Raw genomic sequence first — 17586 nt, 5'->3', positions numbered from 1 at the left:
AATTTTTGCAAAATTGTTTTGATCGATTGCGGTTGGAAGGTTTAAAGTTTCGGATGTAAATCAACATTTTTGGTAATTAGCGGGTAAATTGAGTTGAGGCGGCGTCGACTGACAAAAAATGGCTGTAAGGTAATGCTGAAACAAAATATCTATTCATGCGATTAATTTCTTTTCAATTCGACCATATTGGTAACACTGGTCTTTGCATACAACAATTTAACACCTCCTTTGCTCTCATTAGTTTAGTTCAGTTTGAAATTTGTCAATGAAGGCTGTGGTAAGCTTCAAGTTACTCGCGCTGTTACCGCGACTAAAGTTGTCTGGAAAAGATGTAAGTTATGGTGAAATGCAGATAACCAAGACAAAAGGATTTATCCCTTTTTTGTTTGTTAAAAGTGTGTAAATAACCATTTGCTACTAAGTGTTTTGCCTTTGCAACAATAAAGCTTTTTCAATAGAAATTTCGAAAATATTAAAAGTTGAATGGAGTTTCAAGTGTTTTCTGTGTTAATTTGCATACAAATACAAAAATATAACCAGTGGCCACCACCACCATATAACCAGTGGTAGATTGTATCTTTTTTAACCAAAGGAGATCTATGTGAAAAAGAAAAATATATAGAAACGACACAAGTCATTCCAAATCAGGGGCTGTGTTGACGTTGCATAATTTGGAATATTTAATAAACTGCATTAAAAACAATTATTATGAGTTTATTAACAAAGTATGTATGTATACAAGTAAATTATATAAAATGTAATGATTTGTTGTCATCGAGAAGAAAACATTTGCTAAAAAGCATGGTTTTCTTCATCCATTGTTCCAGTTTGATGTCTAAGGATAATAAAGGGCGTTTTATTTGCCCCCCTCCCCAAGAACTCGTGCAGTGAATAAGGTTTTAGGGTATGTGTTCGCTCATTCTTATATGGCTGATACACAGACGACATTGCTATGCTTGTAGTGGTGAAGTCCATGGTTTTCCACGATTGCCAAGTTGCTAATGTTGTGCTTTTCAAGTTTTCGGGTAAAATCAATAGGAATCTATTTCAAAGTACTTTGTATGTAATTGCAAATGGCAAACAGCAACAACTGTTCTGCTACCAATTGTCAAACATTTTCGAAGAGAGACCAACGCGGAGAGCTAGTGTATTGTTTCGAAGGAGCGCTTGCATTGTGCGTGATATATTAGTGATGTAAAGAGAAACTAGATATATTTTATTGAGGAGAGTGTGTGTGTGTGTGAGAGAGAGCGAGCGAGAGGAAGAGCATAGCTAACATTTGATTTTATATGGTAATGTGTTTTGTGACGTAGTTGAGATACAATGTCCATAAACGTCACCCATTCTTCCATGTGTTGCTAGGATAAGTCATCTAAAACATAAGGCAATGAAACGTGTCACATGACAATCAGCTGATTCAATTAATATGTATGTAGATTAATTTCATGAATTTATGAAATCTTTGGGAAAATCAGTAGTTGATGTAAAAAAAACTGAAACATTATTTTTTTACTAGATTATCTGATATGTATAAAAAGGGGTTGAATGATTAGTCCCTTAATTTCTCTAAATACAAGAAGTGTGAAAAGGCTTTAATTACGTAAAACAAAAAATGGCATATATAACAAAGTAAGTTGTGATTGCATGTAAAAAAACAAAAGAATCTGTAGTATGTAAAGTGAAATCTACTATTTAGACCGAATAAACCGAAAAAGGTGGTATTAATATACGAAGTTTTGGAAAATATGAATATAATTCAGGTCCGAATGCCTTAAACTTTCTCACAATAAGAATGATGACAAATGTTAACAATATGGTACTCAAATGAAAGAAATTGCGATAATGGAAACTGACAAAACATATTTGGTTATTTAAGAGAACATGTCAGAACTCAAATAAAATAAATATGTTATTAACTTACGTTGCCTTTTGTTAATTACACGTGAAAAAAATCCCCACAGGAAGGGACAAACAACTTCGTTTAGCTGTAATGCAGTTTCGTGTACAGAAAATTCGAGAATCGTTTACATTAAATGGATGACATCTTTTTGAGATATTAATAAAGTTGCATCGTTTACTTGTTTTTACAGTTGCATTAAACATAAACAAATTGCCTTATAATTAATATTGCACATCTGGCGCAATTTCTGCAACCCTTAAATATGTCCTCTTATTTTTCATCCCATAAGGCCGGTATGCACCTCCAATGAAATTTTGGCTAGCCATAAGATATTCATTGCTATATCTGCTAAAGAAATTTCCGTGAGCGTTGTTATCGATTCTTTACATTTTGCTCCCATAAGAGATGCATGTAAGCACTGTATTATTGGTATTCCACACGAATTTTCGCAAGAGCTTGATACGGGGTTATAAGTAACATAAGGTAAAACTTTTATTAATGTATAGACAAGGGAACCGGGACATAGAAGCTTAGGCTTGGACACTCTGAGCCGATTGTGGGATTGGACTGTATTGTGCGGGCGTCACTGGAAACAACGTTGTCGGTAAAGAACTTTAAATACAGAAGAGGTGTTTCAAAAGTGGAACACTGTGTAGCATATGTGCTGCCTGTAACAGCACATAAAAGAAAATAAAAAGAAGCGGGTTAGAGTTTACAATGGGTTTTATTGAGACTGTTCATCAGATGCTCACCGTCGTATGTTCTGGATATAAATTCACCCACTTGCCACGAAATATCTTAGAACTTAATTCTAAATAATAATTCACAATAGGACACAAAATTCATTTAATTAGTGACAATTCAAAATAGAACTTAATTCTAAATAATAATTCACAATATGACACAAAATTCATTTAATTAGTGGCAATTCAAAATTAGTCAATGCAGTATCCAGTATCGTATACTATTTCACCAGAAGCATTGTTAGCAGTATATTTATACTTATAGACCAATTCAAGAATGTTTAATAACATTAAATAAAATAAACATAATACAAAAAATAAATAAAGAAGCAAAATATCATTGGCGCCAAATCATGAACATTTTCTTCTGCTTTTGTTTACATTGAACTTATTTGTTGGGAATCAGAATTGTAACCACGGTTAGTTCATATAAACTTGGGATAAGGGAACATTGAACATTGAACTTATTTGTTGGGAATCAGAATTTTGTAACTACGGTTAGTTCATATCAACTTGGGATAAGGGAAAATTGAACTTATTTGTTGGGAATCAGAATATTGTAACTATGGTTAGTTCATATAAACATGGGATAAGGAAAATTGCATTGGACTATGGAAAATTTCCAAAAAATAATATAATTAAGCTAAAACCAAAAATTTTGTTAACTATTTTCTTCTGCTATTGTTTACATTGAACTTATTTGTTGGGAATCAGAATTTTATAACTACGGTTAGTTCATATACACTTGGGATAAGGAAAATTGCATTGGACTATGGAATATTTCCAAAAAATAATATAATTAAGCTAAAACCGGGAGCCACCGTGGTGCAATGGTGGGTTCGATACCTGCTTCGACCGAACACCAAAACGTTTTTCAGCGGTGGATTATCCCACCTCAGTAATGCTGGTGACATTTCTGAGGGTTTCAAAGCTTCTCTAAGAGGTTTCACTGCAATGTGGAACGCCGTTCGGACTCGGCTATAAAAAGGAGGTCCCTTGTCATTGAGCTTAACATGGAATCGGGCAGCACTCAGTGATAAGAGAGAAGTTCACCAATGTGGTATCACAATGGACTGAATAGTCGAAGTGAGCCTGATACATCGGGCTGCTACCTAATCTAACCTAAAACCAAAAATTTTGTTTGCAATGAAAATAAGTTAAATTTCGGAACGAAACCTTTCGTACGAAAAAATCGAAAATCCATTGTTTGTTGGTTATAAATTGAACAGTTTTAAGCATTGGCAAAGTTTGTGTGACTTAGTGAATCTTGCTGTTAGATATACTGAAGAGATTTCCAACGATACTCCCAACCAGGGGAAAATTCCAAATACTGGCAACACTGGCTAGAAGTGCATACCGGAGGAGGAAATAAGGTAAGAAATGTCATCCTACTTCGCGGTTGCCTATCTCGCCGTCGGTAGTCCCTCCTTAGAAACATATAGTAAAACTGTCGCACAATTGGAAGAAGTAAAAATCCTTTAAAAATGTTATCGACTCTGTATGAAATAAACGTTTTTACGTTTAGCAGCACAGAAAAAATTTTCACGAAAAATTTTCCAATTAAAATTTTAATTGAGTTTTAAAAAATATTCAATTAAAAATTTAATTGAATCAAAAAAAATTGAAACAAAAATCAATCACGAAAATTAATAGTATCAATTAATTTTTTAATTGGATCAATTAATTTTTTAGTTGACCTTCAATTAATTTTTTAATTGATACTATCATTTCTGTGATTGAACACATTTCAATTAAAAATTAATTGGATCAAATAATTTCGTGATTGAATCAGAAAATTTTTTTTGTGTGAGTATTACAGGAAAAAAACGGATGTTCGGCTATGTTCCTTAAAGCGTTGTTATTGACTCTCTGTGGACTACAAGTTTTTAAGTAATTATACCCAAGGAAATGCATAGCAAAGATGTCTTGCCGGTATCCAAAATAAAATTTCTTCCTAGCGGGCATCAGGGTACTGTATAACCTGTACACAGACAAAATTGTTCATTCAAAATAATAGTTAATAATTGTCGCAGCGTATTAAATTATTCATGTTGATTTTTACTTTGTTTTCTCACACAGATTTATGAAAATGAATTAATATTTTCATAAATATTTATAAATTTAAAAGTTAACATTTATTGCTTAGTAATCTTTTGAATAACCCATTACTTGTATAACAGAGCTATATATGGTTTGAAAGCTCTTTATCAACATTTGTCTATATTTGTACGTTAATACTAAGCGTATCACGGTTCATCCAAAAGTACATACAATTCTCCCTACATTGTCTGAGGATGTAATGGAGACCACTTTTATCATTATTATAGCATTTGTTTATAACAATGTGTCAACTTATTATTAGTTTAGCTCTTGTTCTTCATATTACCATATGAAGCCCATTTTACACTATGGGGGAAATATGAGAGAATCCTGTACACGCAGAGAAGGGGTATGATCCCCCCAACATGATTCAAGAGCATAATGTTACTTTTTCACGGGTTTGTCACAAAATATATGCGAAATCTTTATTGTTTTGTTTTTGTTAATATTGGTGTCTTCAATCATCATTACTGTTTACAGCTTAAAATAAAATACAAACGTAGCTTAACTAATGTATGTTTATCAAATATAGTTGGGCAAAGTCCTCTGGACTACAAGATGGTTGAATGGACGGCCGTTTCGGAACTACCACATTCCTTAACAGCATCCTCTACTTACAGCGAAACTATAAACCATTATAAATTCGTATAATTCACTAAACCGAAAAAAACCTCCCGAAAAAAAGTTTTTTGATAGTCGACTTTCCTTAATAAATTTGCACACTCATATCAATTTTCCTTTGCCTTTATTCTTAGTATGCAAATAAGATTGCGGCCAGGGGTATATATCAGACTTATTCGCAGTACGCAGCTCTTCACACAAAGAAAACTATAATAAAATTGAGCCAAATCCATTCATGATATTTTGTGGTTAACCATAAAATGTACCCAGCAAAACAAAAATTTGGAAGTTCTTACAAAGGCACAACCTTAAAAGCTCATTCAAAATGTCTTCCCAAAGATGTTCTTTATTTTAACTACACGAATTCGGATCACACCTTAAGAAGTGATGCAAATTCTGAGTAACGTCTGTTGAAATGTTGAACATCCATCACATCACAAGCCCACGTTATATTCTGCGTCAATTTTGCAACATTGTCTTAGCGCAATGTTCATTAAGACGATACTACCGACTGCTTAGATTACCTCATTACATTGCAAAATTGCAAAAAGAATTTTCGCAAGAAATTCGTACCATGCGTAAATGGATAACAATAACCATCATTATCCGAAAACATATTAGGCTATGGTCGCTAACCATTGATGATTTGTATTTTCCGTTTATAATGTCTAATATGCTATCCAAAAATTTGTTTATATTTTTACAACGGAGAATTTTGTTTTCGTTGCGATACGGCAGCAAAGTGAATTTTTATAGAGATAAAATCCTGCTTTACAACCTAGTGCATGCAGTTAAATTCGTTACGCAACATTATGTTATGGCGAGCTGTATTATCGGCATGTAATTCTAATGAGAGCAAAACGACACAAGGTCATGGGTTAGATTCCTGCTTCGACCGAACACCAAAAAGTTTTTCAGCGGTGGATTATCCTAACTGCTTGTGACATTTCTGGGTGTTTCAAAGCTTCTCTAAGTGGTTTCACTGCAATGTGGAACGCCGTTCGGACTCGGCTATTAAAAGGAGGTCCATTGTCATTGACAGCGTTGCCAGAATTGTTTCACCAAAAACCGCTAGATTTGTCCAAAAAACTAGCCAAAAAAAGCTAAAAAATTTTAAAAAATAGCTAGAAAAAAAGCTAAATTTTTTTGTATCAAAGGTCACGTTTTTGATTGAAATTTAACAAATTTAAAGGCTTTATTTCATTTAAAATGCATATTATTTTAATTGTATTCATTTTATTTCCATTTCTGTGAGACCGTAAGAAAATCTAAGTCATATTAGCTCTGTTTGCGTACTCGATACATTTGGATTACTATCACAAATTTTTACTGGAAGTCCTTCGTTTATATTTCCTAGTAAAAACATTTTTCCCAGTAAACTTGCAATTATCAGCTGGTTAATCATCAACAAGTCAAATGTGCGATATATTGCACAATGTCACATAGAACTGCATTCGAAAATATCAACATATTTAATTTTAACTGAATTAATGATAAATTCGTGAACGAGTACACTTCTCCTAATATTTCCCAAGAGAATAAAACCCATTCTAACTATCTTGCAAGTTTATACTGAATACCTTTTATTCAAAAATTTCCCTACAAACCTATTGTTGTCCAATTTTCGTAAATGTAAATCCATTCCTTTAATAAATAGCAGATTTTTTGATCCTATCACTACGAATTTTTTTATTGCATATTTTTATGTTAAAAAAATAATACCACATTCAAAACTTTATTATTTTATTTATTATTATTATATTATTTCTATGTTCGGTTCCAAAGATTTTGAACACTAATGATTTTGGTATTGATTCCGAGTCAAATTTGAACTTATTCGTTTTTTCAGCTTTTTATTCATGAACTACCACAGTGCTTTAAAAACGTGCTAACGAAAACTTAAATTTCCAAATTCAGACTCTAAGTAGAAATTATTCTATGTATACGTTTTTAAAATAAAATGTTGAAAACCCTCTTCTATTTTTGAGCCCTATTTTGGTTTGTGGTCAAGATACAAAAACTCCACAAATTTAAAGATTATTTCATTAATTTTAAGAATTTTGTAGAATTGACCCTAGCCTTCTTTCATGTAAAGATACCCACTTTTAAGTTAAATCAATTAACTATAAGGACAAAACGACTTTATCGGCTTTTGGACAAGGAAAAAAGTTTATATAAGAGAAATTCACAAATGCTATTATAACCAAAATTCGCGTTCGTATTTTAAGGACATGAAATTCACAAATGCTATTATAACCAAAATTCGCGGACGTATTTTAAGGACATGAAATCTTTGCCCTCACGACAATGTTTTTTTAGTGTACAAAGCAATTCACATCTACTATTTTAGTTTAGTAATATCATAATAAATTTAGAATATTATAATAACATAAAAAGGATAAACGAGTCAAATGCTAATATTCCTAATAATTTAATGACAGTTTATATAAGAAATTTGTATGGTAATAGTAGATTTAAAGTTTACGATAACTTTTACGAATACGAGGAAAAAACTTTACAACAAGGTGTATTTGCTCCAAAAATGCCCGGATAATGGCTGGAATAATTATTAATGCTTCAATTGAGCTTCGAATTATTTCATATTTCAATAGGAACATGTCGAAAATAAAAAAGCCAAAAATAGCTAAAAGGGTCATGAAAAAAAGCCAGAAAAAAAGCTAAAAGCTAAATGCATTTTTTCCCCGCTAAACGTCTTCAAAAAAAGCCAAATCTAGCGGGAAAAAAGCTAAATTGGCAACGCTGGTCATTGAGCTTAACATGGAATCGGGCAGCACTCAGTGATAAGAGAGAAGTTCACCAATGTGGTATCACAATGGACTGAATAGTCTAAGTGAGTCTGATACATCGGGCTGCCACTTAAACCTAACCTAACCATGTTTGGCTTATGCATTTCTGTTGAATTTCTGTTAATTGTTGTAAGAAATTAATTTCAAAGGTCTTAAACATCTATATCATTTCATTAATAGGATAGGATTTAAAAGTTTTTTGTTTGTTTTTATTAATATTTTCATTACATTAAAACTTGCATCAAAGAGGTATAATTTTATATATAAAATAAGCGTGTCAAAAAGGTATACCTTTTTTACACGCTTAAGGCGCATTACAGACTATAAGTTTTTCCGAACGGAATGTGTGTGTTTGTAAAGAATCTTACAGTGTGTCCAATCAATACGACAATTCATTGATGACTAAATAATCGGTAAACGTGTTATCGATCCCATAAACAGTAGCAATCTCGATTATGCCTTCGGATTTAACTTAGAATGTGGCCAATATATGGGATATGTTCGACATGACCACTGTCGTCCGGATAATCGCAGTCTGCAAGGCGCATAAAACCTTCGGATCGGTGTTTCCTATTACTATCAGAATTTTTGTAAATATTTTAAACAAAGTAACCTTGAAAGTAAAGTGTTTTACGCTGCGACATAGTGCAGGTCTGTACATTAATTCATAATATCAGTTTATCCTTACGATAATGCACGAGTCAAACTTTTCATCCCAGATGTTGGCCACACCATAATTTGTGTTCGAGGACGTATCGATACGTCCATAACACGTTTATCGATTTTTTTACTTATTGCCGACAATTCTTACAGCTTGGTCACTCTGTAAGATCCTTTACAAACACATACATTTCGTCCGGATAGACTTATAATATTAACGGCGCATTAGAAGCATATGGTACACTGCATTACCGGCACACAAAACTGTCTTCCTGTCCTGCTCAGCTCTATATCATACAAACAAAATGTTTTTTTTTATCCAAATTTTCAACACATATCCCAGATGATGGCCACATCATAATTTGTGTTCGAGGACGTAATCGATACGTCCATTACACATTTATCGATTTTTTACTTATGGCCGACATTTCTTAGAGGTTGGCCATACTGTGAGATCCTTTAATCCTTTACAAACACATACATTTTGTCCGGATAGACTTATAATATTAACGGCGCATTAAAAGCATATGGTACACTGCATTACCGGCACACAAAACTGTCTTCCTGTCCTGCTCAGCTCTATATCATACAAACAAAATGTTTTTTTTATCCAAATTTTCAACACATATCCCAGATGATGGCCACATCATAATTTGTGTTCGAGGACGTAATCGATACGTCCATTACACATTTATCGATTTTTTACTTATGGCCGACATTTCTTAGAGGTTGGCCATACTGTGAGATCCTTTAATCCTTTACAAACACATACATTTTGTCCGGATAGACTTATAATATTAACGGCGCATTAAAAGCATATGGTATACTGCATTACCGGCATACAAAACTGTCTTCCTGTCCGGCATTCAGCTCTATGCTTTAGGAAACTATCTCAGCGCTGTGCTACCGTCATACAAACAAAATGTTTTTTTTCCGAATTGAGTAAACATTCTGATGAGACAACTTTCACCTTTAGTTGCTCAAAGTTCTTTTTATGTAATACACCACCATCAACCAAAACAAAACAAACGAGATGAGATTAACGACCTTCAAAGTGTGGAACGTAGCAACTCCATGGCCACCAATGTTAACCATAGACGCACAAACTTCACATGCAAATGAAAACCGGTAGCTTTTGTTTCGTGGTATTGGTATGGGGCTACATTGTACAGTAAATCATAGTCTGCCCTTATCGATGGCAATTTCGCACAGTTTGATGGTTTGTTTGGTTTCAGTTTGCCTTTTTTATTTTATCGATATTCCGCTTTATTCTTTATAATAAATAGAATAAAACAATAAGAAAAAAAATACCCAAGAGAGGACTGCGAAGAGTATGCAAGAAATGAACACAACAAAAATGTTAAAATACCAGACAGTTCTTTTAGTCAGTCTAACATTCAATTCGCTGAAGTAAAAATGTGGATTTCTTGTTGTTTTGTATTTGCCTCCGTCTGTCGTCCGTCCTTCCACAACGAGTGATTAAAGTGAAACTAAAATTAAACAAATACTATCCGGGATTGTGTATGAAAAAGACCGTATTGTAAATCTCAATAAAAGCAAAAGCCCTAGAAGGTATAAGATAATCTTTTGTATTTTAAGAAATTTAGAATTTCTTGCGGTAGATTCGAACATGATACTTGCATAGACGTTTTTTTTTGTGCGGTACAGTGGTGTGTGCAGTTGATAGCAAATATTACAGATAAAATTTAACATCAAATACAAAGAGTAAATGAGTTGTAATTATTTTTATTCAAAGTTTTCACTTTATTATTGACAACAACAGCAGTCACTGATTGTAATGGAAACTTCGTTGTTACATCGATCCTCTATACACATAAGCATAGACTACCATAAACAGAGTTGCCAATATTTTTTACTTTATTGAAATTCTGAATATACTTGCGAAAAATCCCATTGCAGAAAAAATTATCTTCAATCTCGAAATTAATTAATTTTTAATTGGAATTTCTTCAATCACAGAAATGATAGTAACATTCTACTCGCGCCGAGAAGTTAATTTCCTATGAAATGAAAATGAATTCCATCTCTAGAAGAGTATGGGATGTACATTAAAAGTAATGACTTAGGAAGAAGTTTCAAATTTCTTGATGCGTTGGTAATTTCGTATGAAATGAAAATGAATTCCATCTCTAGAAGTGTATAGGATGTACATTAAAAGTAATGACTTAGGAAGAACTCTCAAATTTCTTGATGCGTTTGTAAAGCAATGATATGTACTGTGTTCGGTATTCGTATTCGGTTTTCGTGATTACTTTTTTAATATTTTTAATTTTAAAACAGATATTTTTATTCAATTGATGAATATGGTATTTTCATCTAGATTTTACCAAAGCACATCAGTAACGTTTATATTTTACTTATACTTATAGTTTTAACTTATTTATGAAAATATTTTATTATTGAAAAATTAACCATGAATATATCGTGTTTTCAACTCGAAACCCGAACAAAAGTGTCCAACGGAGCCATAATAGAAATTCAATCAATATCAATGTGTTTAATAGTAAAGAAAGAGTATTACCTTTTCATTGATCATAGAATCGGACAGCACTCAATGATAACAGTGCATTTTTTATTGTAAACGATCAAAATCTCATATCATATAAACCAACTGAAAAAGACTTATTAATATGTTATGTGTAGTAGTTCATTGGAATTCGCTGAATTCGCCTTCTAAAGGTTATGAATTGTTTAAATGGAAAATAAGGGAGAATTTCACCACTGTGGTCAAAGTAAGCCTGAAATATCGGGCTGCCACTACACCTAACGTAAAGTGGACTATACGCGTTCAAATATCATTAAAATGAACAAGGCTTCATATAAACCAACTTATAATGTAGAAAACAATCTTGAAGCTACTTTTCCATTTTTGACGCTAACCATATCACAAATATCGTGAGGTATTGTCTTTAGAATAATTTATTTTAACATATTGTTTCAACGTTTTCCCCGAAAAGTCAAAGTAAAACTGGAATATCAGGCTGCCACTACACCTAACCTAAATAAAGTGGACTATATGCGTTCAAATATCATTAAGATCTAACTAAGACTTCATATTAAACAACTTATAACCAAGAAAACAATCTGGACGCTACTTTTCCTTGTGTGACGCTAACCATTACACAAACATTGTGAGGTATTGCCTTTAGAATAAATTATTTTAAAATATTGTTCCAACGTTTTCCCCGATGGGGTTCAAAAGCAAAGAAATATGGCAACATTAACTCTCAGGCGTAAGAGAAAAATATCAAAACGCATCAAAATGAAAGAGAGAGTTTATAAAGACATATGCGATTGTAAATCATTTTTTCGCTTTTTGCTGTGCCAGACTCTTTGGGATACCAAAACCATTCATAATTTCTTTTATCGTATAAAGAGCTGTGTATTTTTCGGCATTTGAAAAAATCCTCTTGCATCAAGGAAAAAATAACTTTGGAAACTTAAGTTATTATACAAGTAATACCTCATTCACATTACACTTCCAAAATCTACGTTAACTAGATTTCAACTGTCATTTGCCTTATAAAAAAGGGATTTCAAATCTACTTTTAGTAGATTTCGAGCCTAATGTGAATGAGCTATAATGTAAGATTGAAACACATGTGCATGGTTTTCTGTATCGTTTTTTTAAGCCACAACAAAATTTGTCAGCCACCACAAACTTCCATACTTAAGGTCTTAGACCCAAAAAAATCTCTCATCACTTTACAAAACAAAACCGCCACCCTAGACTATGATATTTAAGAGCTTAACATATTTTTATGTCAAAGTGTGATAACACTACGATCACTGTAACGGTTGCGACACGACAGCAACAAAAACATCGGGTGGCAACTAACTAAGATGTTCAGCAGAAATATCGTACTACAGTGAGTGTAGTGAAAATCGTAGCCATATGTACTTTATTGTACAAAAATAATCTACCAAAATTTGAAGAAAATTTTACGAAAAATCTAGCAAAGTTAAATAAACCGTCCGCCAAAAATATATTTCTAAAGAAAATATTGTCAAAATTTTATTTCTATAGATAATTTTGTCAAAATGTTATATCTATAGAAAATTGTGTCAAAATTTTATTTCGATAAAAATTCTATTTCTATAGAACATTTTGTCAAAATTTTATTTCTATAGATAGTTTTGTCAAAATGTTATATCTATAGAACATTTTGTCAACATTTTATTTCTATAGAAAATTTTGCCAAAATTTTATTTCGATAGAAATTTTATTTCTATAGAACATTTTGTCAAAATTTTATTTATGTTGTCAAAATTTTATTTCTACAGAAAATTTTGTCAAAACTTTATTTCTACAGAAAATTTTGTCAAAATTTTATTTCTATAGGTGCTTATCGCAAAATGTTATTTCTACAGAAATTGTTGTCAAAATTTTATTTCTATAGAAAATTTTGTCAAAATTTTATTTCTATAGAAAATTGTGTCAAAACTTTATTTCTATCGAAATTTTTGTCAAAATTTTATTTCTATAGAACATTTTGTCAAAATTTTATTTCTATAGAAAATTTTGTCAAAATTTTATTTCTATAGAAAGATTTGTAAAAATTTTATTTCTACAGAAAATTTTGGCAAAATTTTATTTCTATAGAAAATTTTGTCAAAATTTAATTCTATATATATAGAAAATTAAAGTACCTCTTAGTTGGAGAGGAAGATTTTGCAAAATCTACCAAAACATAAAAAATCTACCAAACAATAAAAAATCTACCATTTTTGGTTGAATCCTACCAACTGTGGCGACCGTTATGCTAATACCTTGGCGTAAAATGGGACAGTGCTGCCATCGTTTATCAAATTTTTGAACTCACTACTGGGTAGTTTTTTTCGCCTGATCCCGCAGAAATTGAAATAACTGAACAAACAAGACATAACATGTATTTATTCAACTTTAATGTTAAATATTGAAAAATCATGCTATATTGACAAAATCATGCTATATATTACTTGTTCGTCGCGGAATAATGTTTCTCCTACCACCGATATGGTTATATTTACGAACTAAGATTTCTTACAAACACAGACATTTCGTCCGGATAAGCTAATAGTATGAACGGCTCATAACGTCTGATATGACATATAAAATTGTAATAGGAATGAAATTTTATTTATTATTGTTACACCTTAAGATTTATCGTTCAACTTTAAATTTTTATCAATCGGTTGTCTACAATACATCTTGAACAGAGAATGAAGCCGCCGAGTCGCGCCGCCGATTTCAGTCGCCGCCGACCATTTTTTGCCAGTCGACGCCGCCGCCGAATATATTGACTCATCTCGACTCAAATTTAGCCGCCAATTAATCAAAAATATCAATTTAAATCAGAAAAATTTCTATATAATTGTCTTATATTTACCAAAATTTTGAACGCAATCAATCATTTTTAAGCTGCTATAATAATTTTGGAAAAATTTAGCTCAGAAAATTTGAATGAAAGGTAAATTTGTTTGTAATATTGGTTGTACAACTAATCTCATTACCATTCGAATAAGTACAAATTGATTTTATAATGGATAATTGTCCGCAGCCGAATGGACAAATTTATATCGACTCAGCCGTCAAGCCGCCGCCGCCGGAGGCAAAAATTTAGTGTCAGCCGCCGCCGACAAAAATGGGTCGGCTTCATTCTCTGATCTTGAACTTTGAATTTAACAATATTCTTCAAATCCAACAAAATGGATTTGAAGTCCAATTTGAATGTAATATAAAACATATACGAAATATATGCATGTAAATCTATCTGTTAATACAAACGACATCCACTGTACCGGAAAAATATTAATTATAGAACGTCACAAAATGACAAGTTTTTACGACATTCTAATACTTCTGCTTGTATTAACTCATCTATACTTGCATATGTTGATTTTTTACTTTGACATTTTTTCATATCGTTGCGTAGTAGTATTCATTTAGTTTGTAATTTGTATTTTTTTGGTTTTCTTTTTGCAGCATTCAGTTTATAGCAAGTGCCTAAATATTATTTTGCTTTTGTGACTTACGTTAAAATTGTCTGATATTTAACACCAATATGAGAAGACGACAAATTAGTAAGCCTACCATTTTTTTACCTTTTATTTTTGTATATTTAATATATTTAGTTTATAGTAAAAAGTAGGTACTAATTTTTATGCATTAATAATTATCATTTTCATTGTGATTATTAGTCGTGTTTTATTTGACAAAGTGTTGTTTTTGTGCTGTCTTCGTAGCTGAAGGAAAATAGGCACTTAGTCTTTTTTGTTTGTTGTCAAATTTACAATTAAAATGAAGCAATTGTAAAACTCACGGTATGAACACACTGGGCAAATATTTGACAGAAATCAAAAAAGAATTCGTCGCCGATGCCAATCCATCGAACATTTTTAGCTCATATTGAATTTATAGTATAATGGTAGGATTATTTTCCAAACCCGGCATCCAGATATTTCGAAGATGATCCTGGAAAAAAGTTTGGCACTCATTTTGGTCAAATATTTGCCTAGTGTGACCACACTCAAAAAAAGTTTACTTGGATCCAAAGATTTTGACCTTCCCTTAAGGATTTTGTTATTGATTCCGCGCCAAAGATGCGGCTTCTTTAAAATAATGAAATTTTTGTAGCGAACTATCTGGCTTTAAATCTAGGACAAATAATTTTTATTCTCTTTTCGCGATTTATTAATAAAGCTACTCATGTACTCGTACAATCAAATGCCATTTTAAAAATCCAAATTATAATGGATACTTCAAAGTAAAAAATGTCTTCTTAATTCCAAAAAAGCTTTGCACCAAAGACGCTAAATCCTCAAAATAAGTCTTAGCCTATATTTGAAGCGTTTTCATCTTAAATCTAAAGTTTCAATATTTCAGTTAATTTGAGGACAATTTCTTTAAATAAAAAATGTGTTTCATTACTTTAAGGAAAATTAGCCTTACTTCAAAGACATGTGACTTTAACGGAGGGACGAAAATTTACAAAATTTGTGTCCTAAATTTAATAAAAAACATTTTTGAAGCAAAGATTATAAACTTTATTTTAATTAAAATTTCATTATTTTAAATACATTTGTCCTTAATATTTTGTAAATTTCGCATCCTAAAATTTAGGTTGCGTAATCTTTATTATCACGTAAATAGTTTTTTCAGTGCATACCCTTTTAATGTCAATCGTAACTAATATAATGTTAGCTTTGTTTTAAGGTTTTGTTGGGTTTTGATGGTTTCGTTAGGTTTTGATGGTTAACATAAATACATTTTTCATCGTCTCTTATCCCGAAAATAAAAACGTTAAAAGAAAAACTCCGAGATGGGTGAAAATCCCCTATGGAAAACCCCTACACTTCTACACAATTTTTCCTCTCGAGCATCCCTTTTTGATATAATACGCTAGTTGTTAGATAAAACATGACTAATGTTTGCAATCATACACACATAAAATATATAAATTTGCACTCAGTTTGATTAGTTCTATACTCTATATATACACATTTTTATACGATTTATTTCGTTTACATTCATTCATATATATGTAAATTCATAACAGATAAGAATCACATTAAATAATTATTTTATTTATTTTATAAATAATATGCTGCGTCTAGGTTCTGGGATTTAGTTATTTGATACTGCGTATTTTTTGAGAAATGTTGGGAAGATGAATGTATATATGATTAATAATTGCAATTAATTTAATAAAAAAAAATATTATCATTCACAAAGTAATTAATAATATTTAGAGAATACTGTATTGCAAGTAAGTCAAATGTTTGATATATCATCACTTGATTGCTGTGATTTACTCCCGTAAAAAAAATTATATGTGCAACGTGTAAATTTATGTTCTAGTCTTATAAAGAACTTTTATTGAAAACATTTTATTTACACTTTTGTACGTTTCTTAAATACATAAACTAAATCTTTACTTAACGTTTACTTTGACAGAAAATATATACTTAAATTTTTAGTCAGAGAAAATATTTATGTGTGCAAAATTATATTTTAGCTATATGTCAAAAAGATAGTTTAATTAACTAATACGATATAGTATTGCCCTTCTTTATTAGAACTTGATGTAATCGGTGAGGCATAGAACATACCAAGTTTTTCAGAGTTGCCATATCGATTTTTCCCATTCTGTCGTAATTGCAGACTTCAGTTCCTTGGGTGTTGTACATTGCTTGGACTTCCAAATACCTTAGAGGATAATATGCCCCAGAGATCTTCTATAGGGGTTAGATCGGGACTTAGCGCTGGCCAGTCCAGTAAAGGTATATCACGAGACTTAAAAAAGTTTTTTGTGAGGCGTGCAACATGGATGGGAACATTATCTAGTGCAAATCGGATGAAAGATATATATGGGAGCTATATCTAAATCTGAACCGATTTCAATCAAATTTACCAAGCATTGGTAGAATGTCAATTCTACACTCTGTGCACAATTTCACGAAAATCGGTAGTAAACTTTGGCCTCTGTTGCCATATGAGTCTAAATCGGACGAAAGATATATATGGGAGCTATATCCAAATCTGAACCGATTTGGCTGATATTTTGCTCATCGTTTAGCATACCGATCATCTTAGAATTAAATTCTGAGTAGATTTAGGGTTGTCTCTCTGTCCGTCTGTCTGTCTGTTCATGTATTTTTTTGCGCAAAGTACAGGCCGAAGTTTAAGTCCGATCGTCCTCAAATTTGACATAGGGTCGTTTTGTGGAACAAAGACAATCGCTATTGATTTTGG

The 17586-nt window shown here is 31.8% G+C and overlaps 1 protein-coding gene and 1 long non-coding RNA gene across 5 annotated transcripts in view; one reads left to right on the top strand and one right to left on the bottom strand.

Annotated features, from left to right (window-relative positions):
- Positions 1 to 231: 231 nt before the first annotated feature.
- The window catches only part of LOC142232271 (solute carrier family 41 member 2), a 112173-nt gene continuing 94818 nt past the window's right edge, over positions 232 to 17586 (top strand). The window contains exons 1-2 of one of the 4 annotated variants that reach the window (XM_075303017.1): positions 278 to 331; positions 14818 to 14915. In XM_075303017.1, the coding sequence (XP_075159132.1) occupies positions 14897 to 14915 (19 nt within the window). In that variant the 5' untranslated portion in view covers positions 278 to 331; positions 14818 to 14896. Of the gene's footprint in view, positions 332 to 10222; positions 10404 to 14817; positions 14916 to 17586 lie in introns of those variants that run through there. The other 3 variants (XM_075303016.1, XM_075303013.1, XM_075303014.1) reach the window with 3 other exon arrangements.
- Positions 2046 to 2725, bottom strand: LOC142232272 (uncharacterized). Its single transcript, XR_012721073.1, has 2 exons — positions 2653 to 2725; positions 2046 to 2568 (listed from the first exon to the last, which is right to left on the bottom strand). It is a non-coding gene; the product is annotated as an uncharacterized LOC142232272 (long non-coding RNA).

This window comes from Haematobia irritans, chromosome 3, assembly GCF_050003625.1.
Source record: "Haematobia irritans isolate KBUSLIRL chromosome 3, ASM5000362v1, whole genome shotgun sequence".
Classification (NCBI taxonomy): domain Eukaryota; kingdom Metazoa; phylum Arthropoda; class Insecta; order Diptera; family Muscidae; genus Haematobia; species Haematobia irritans.
Note: the sequence above shows the minus strand (reverse complement) of the source record. Positions and strands in the feature narration are given on the sequence as shown.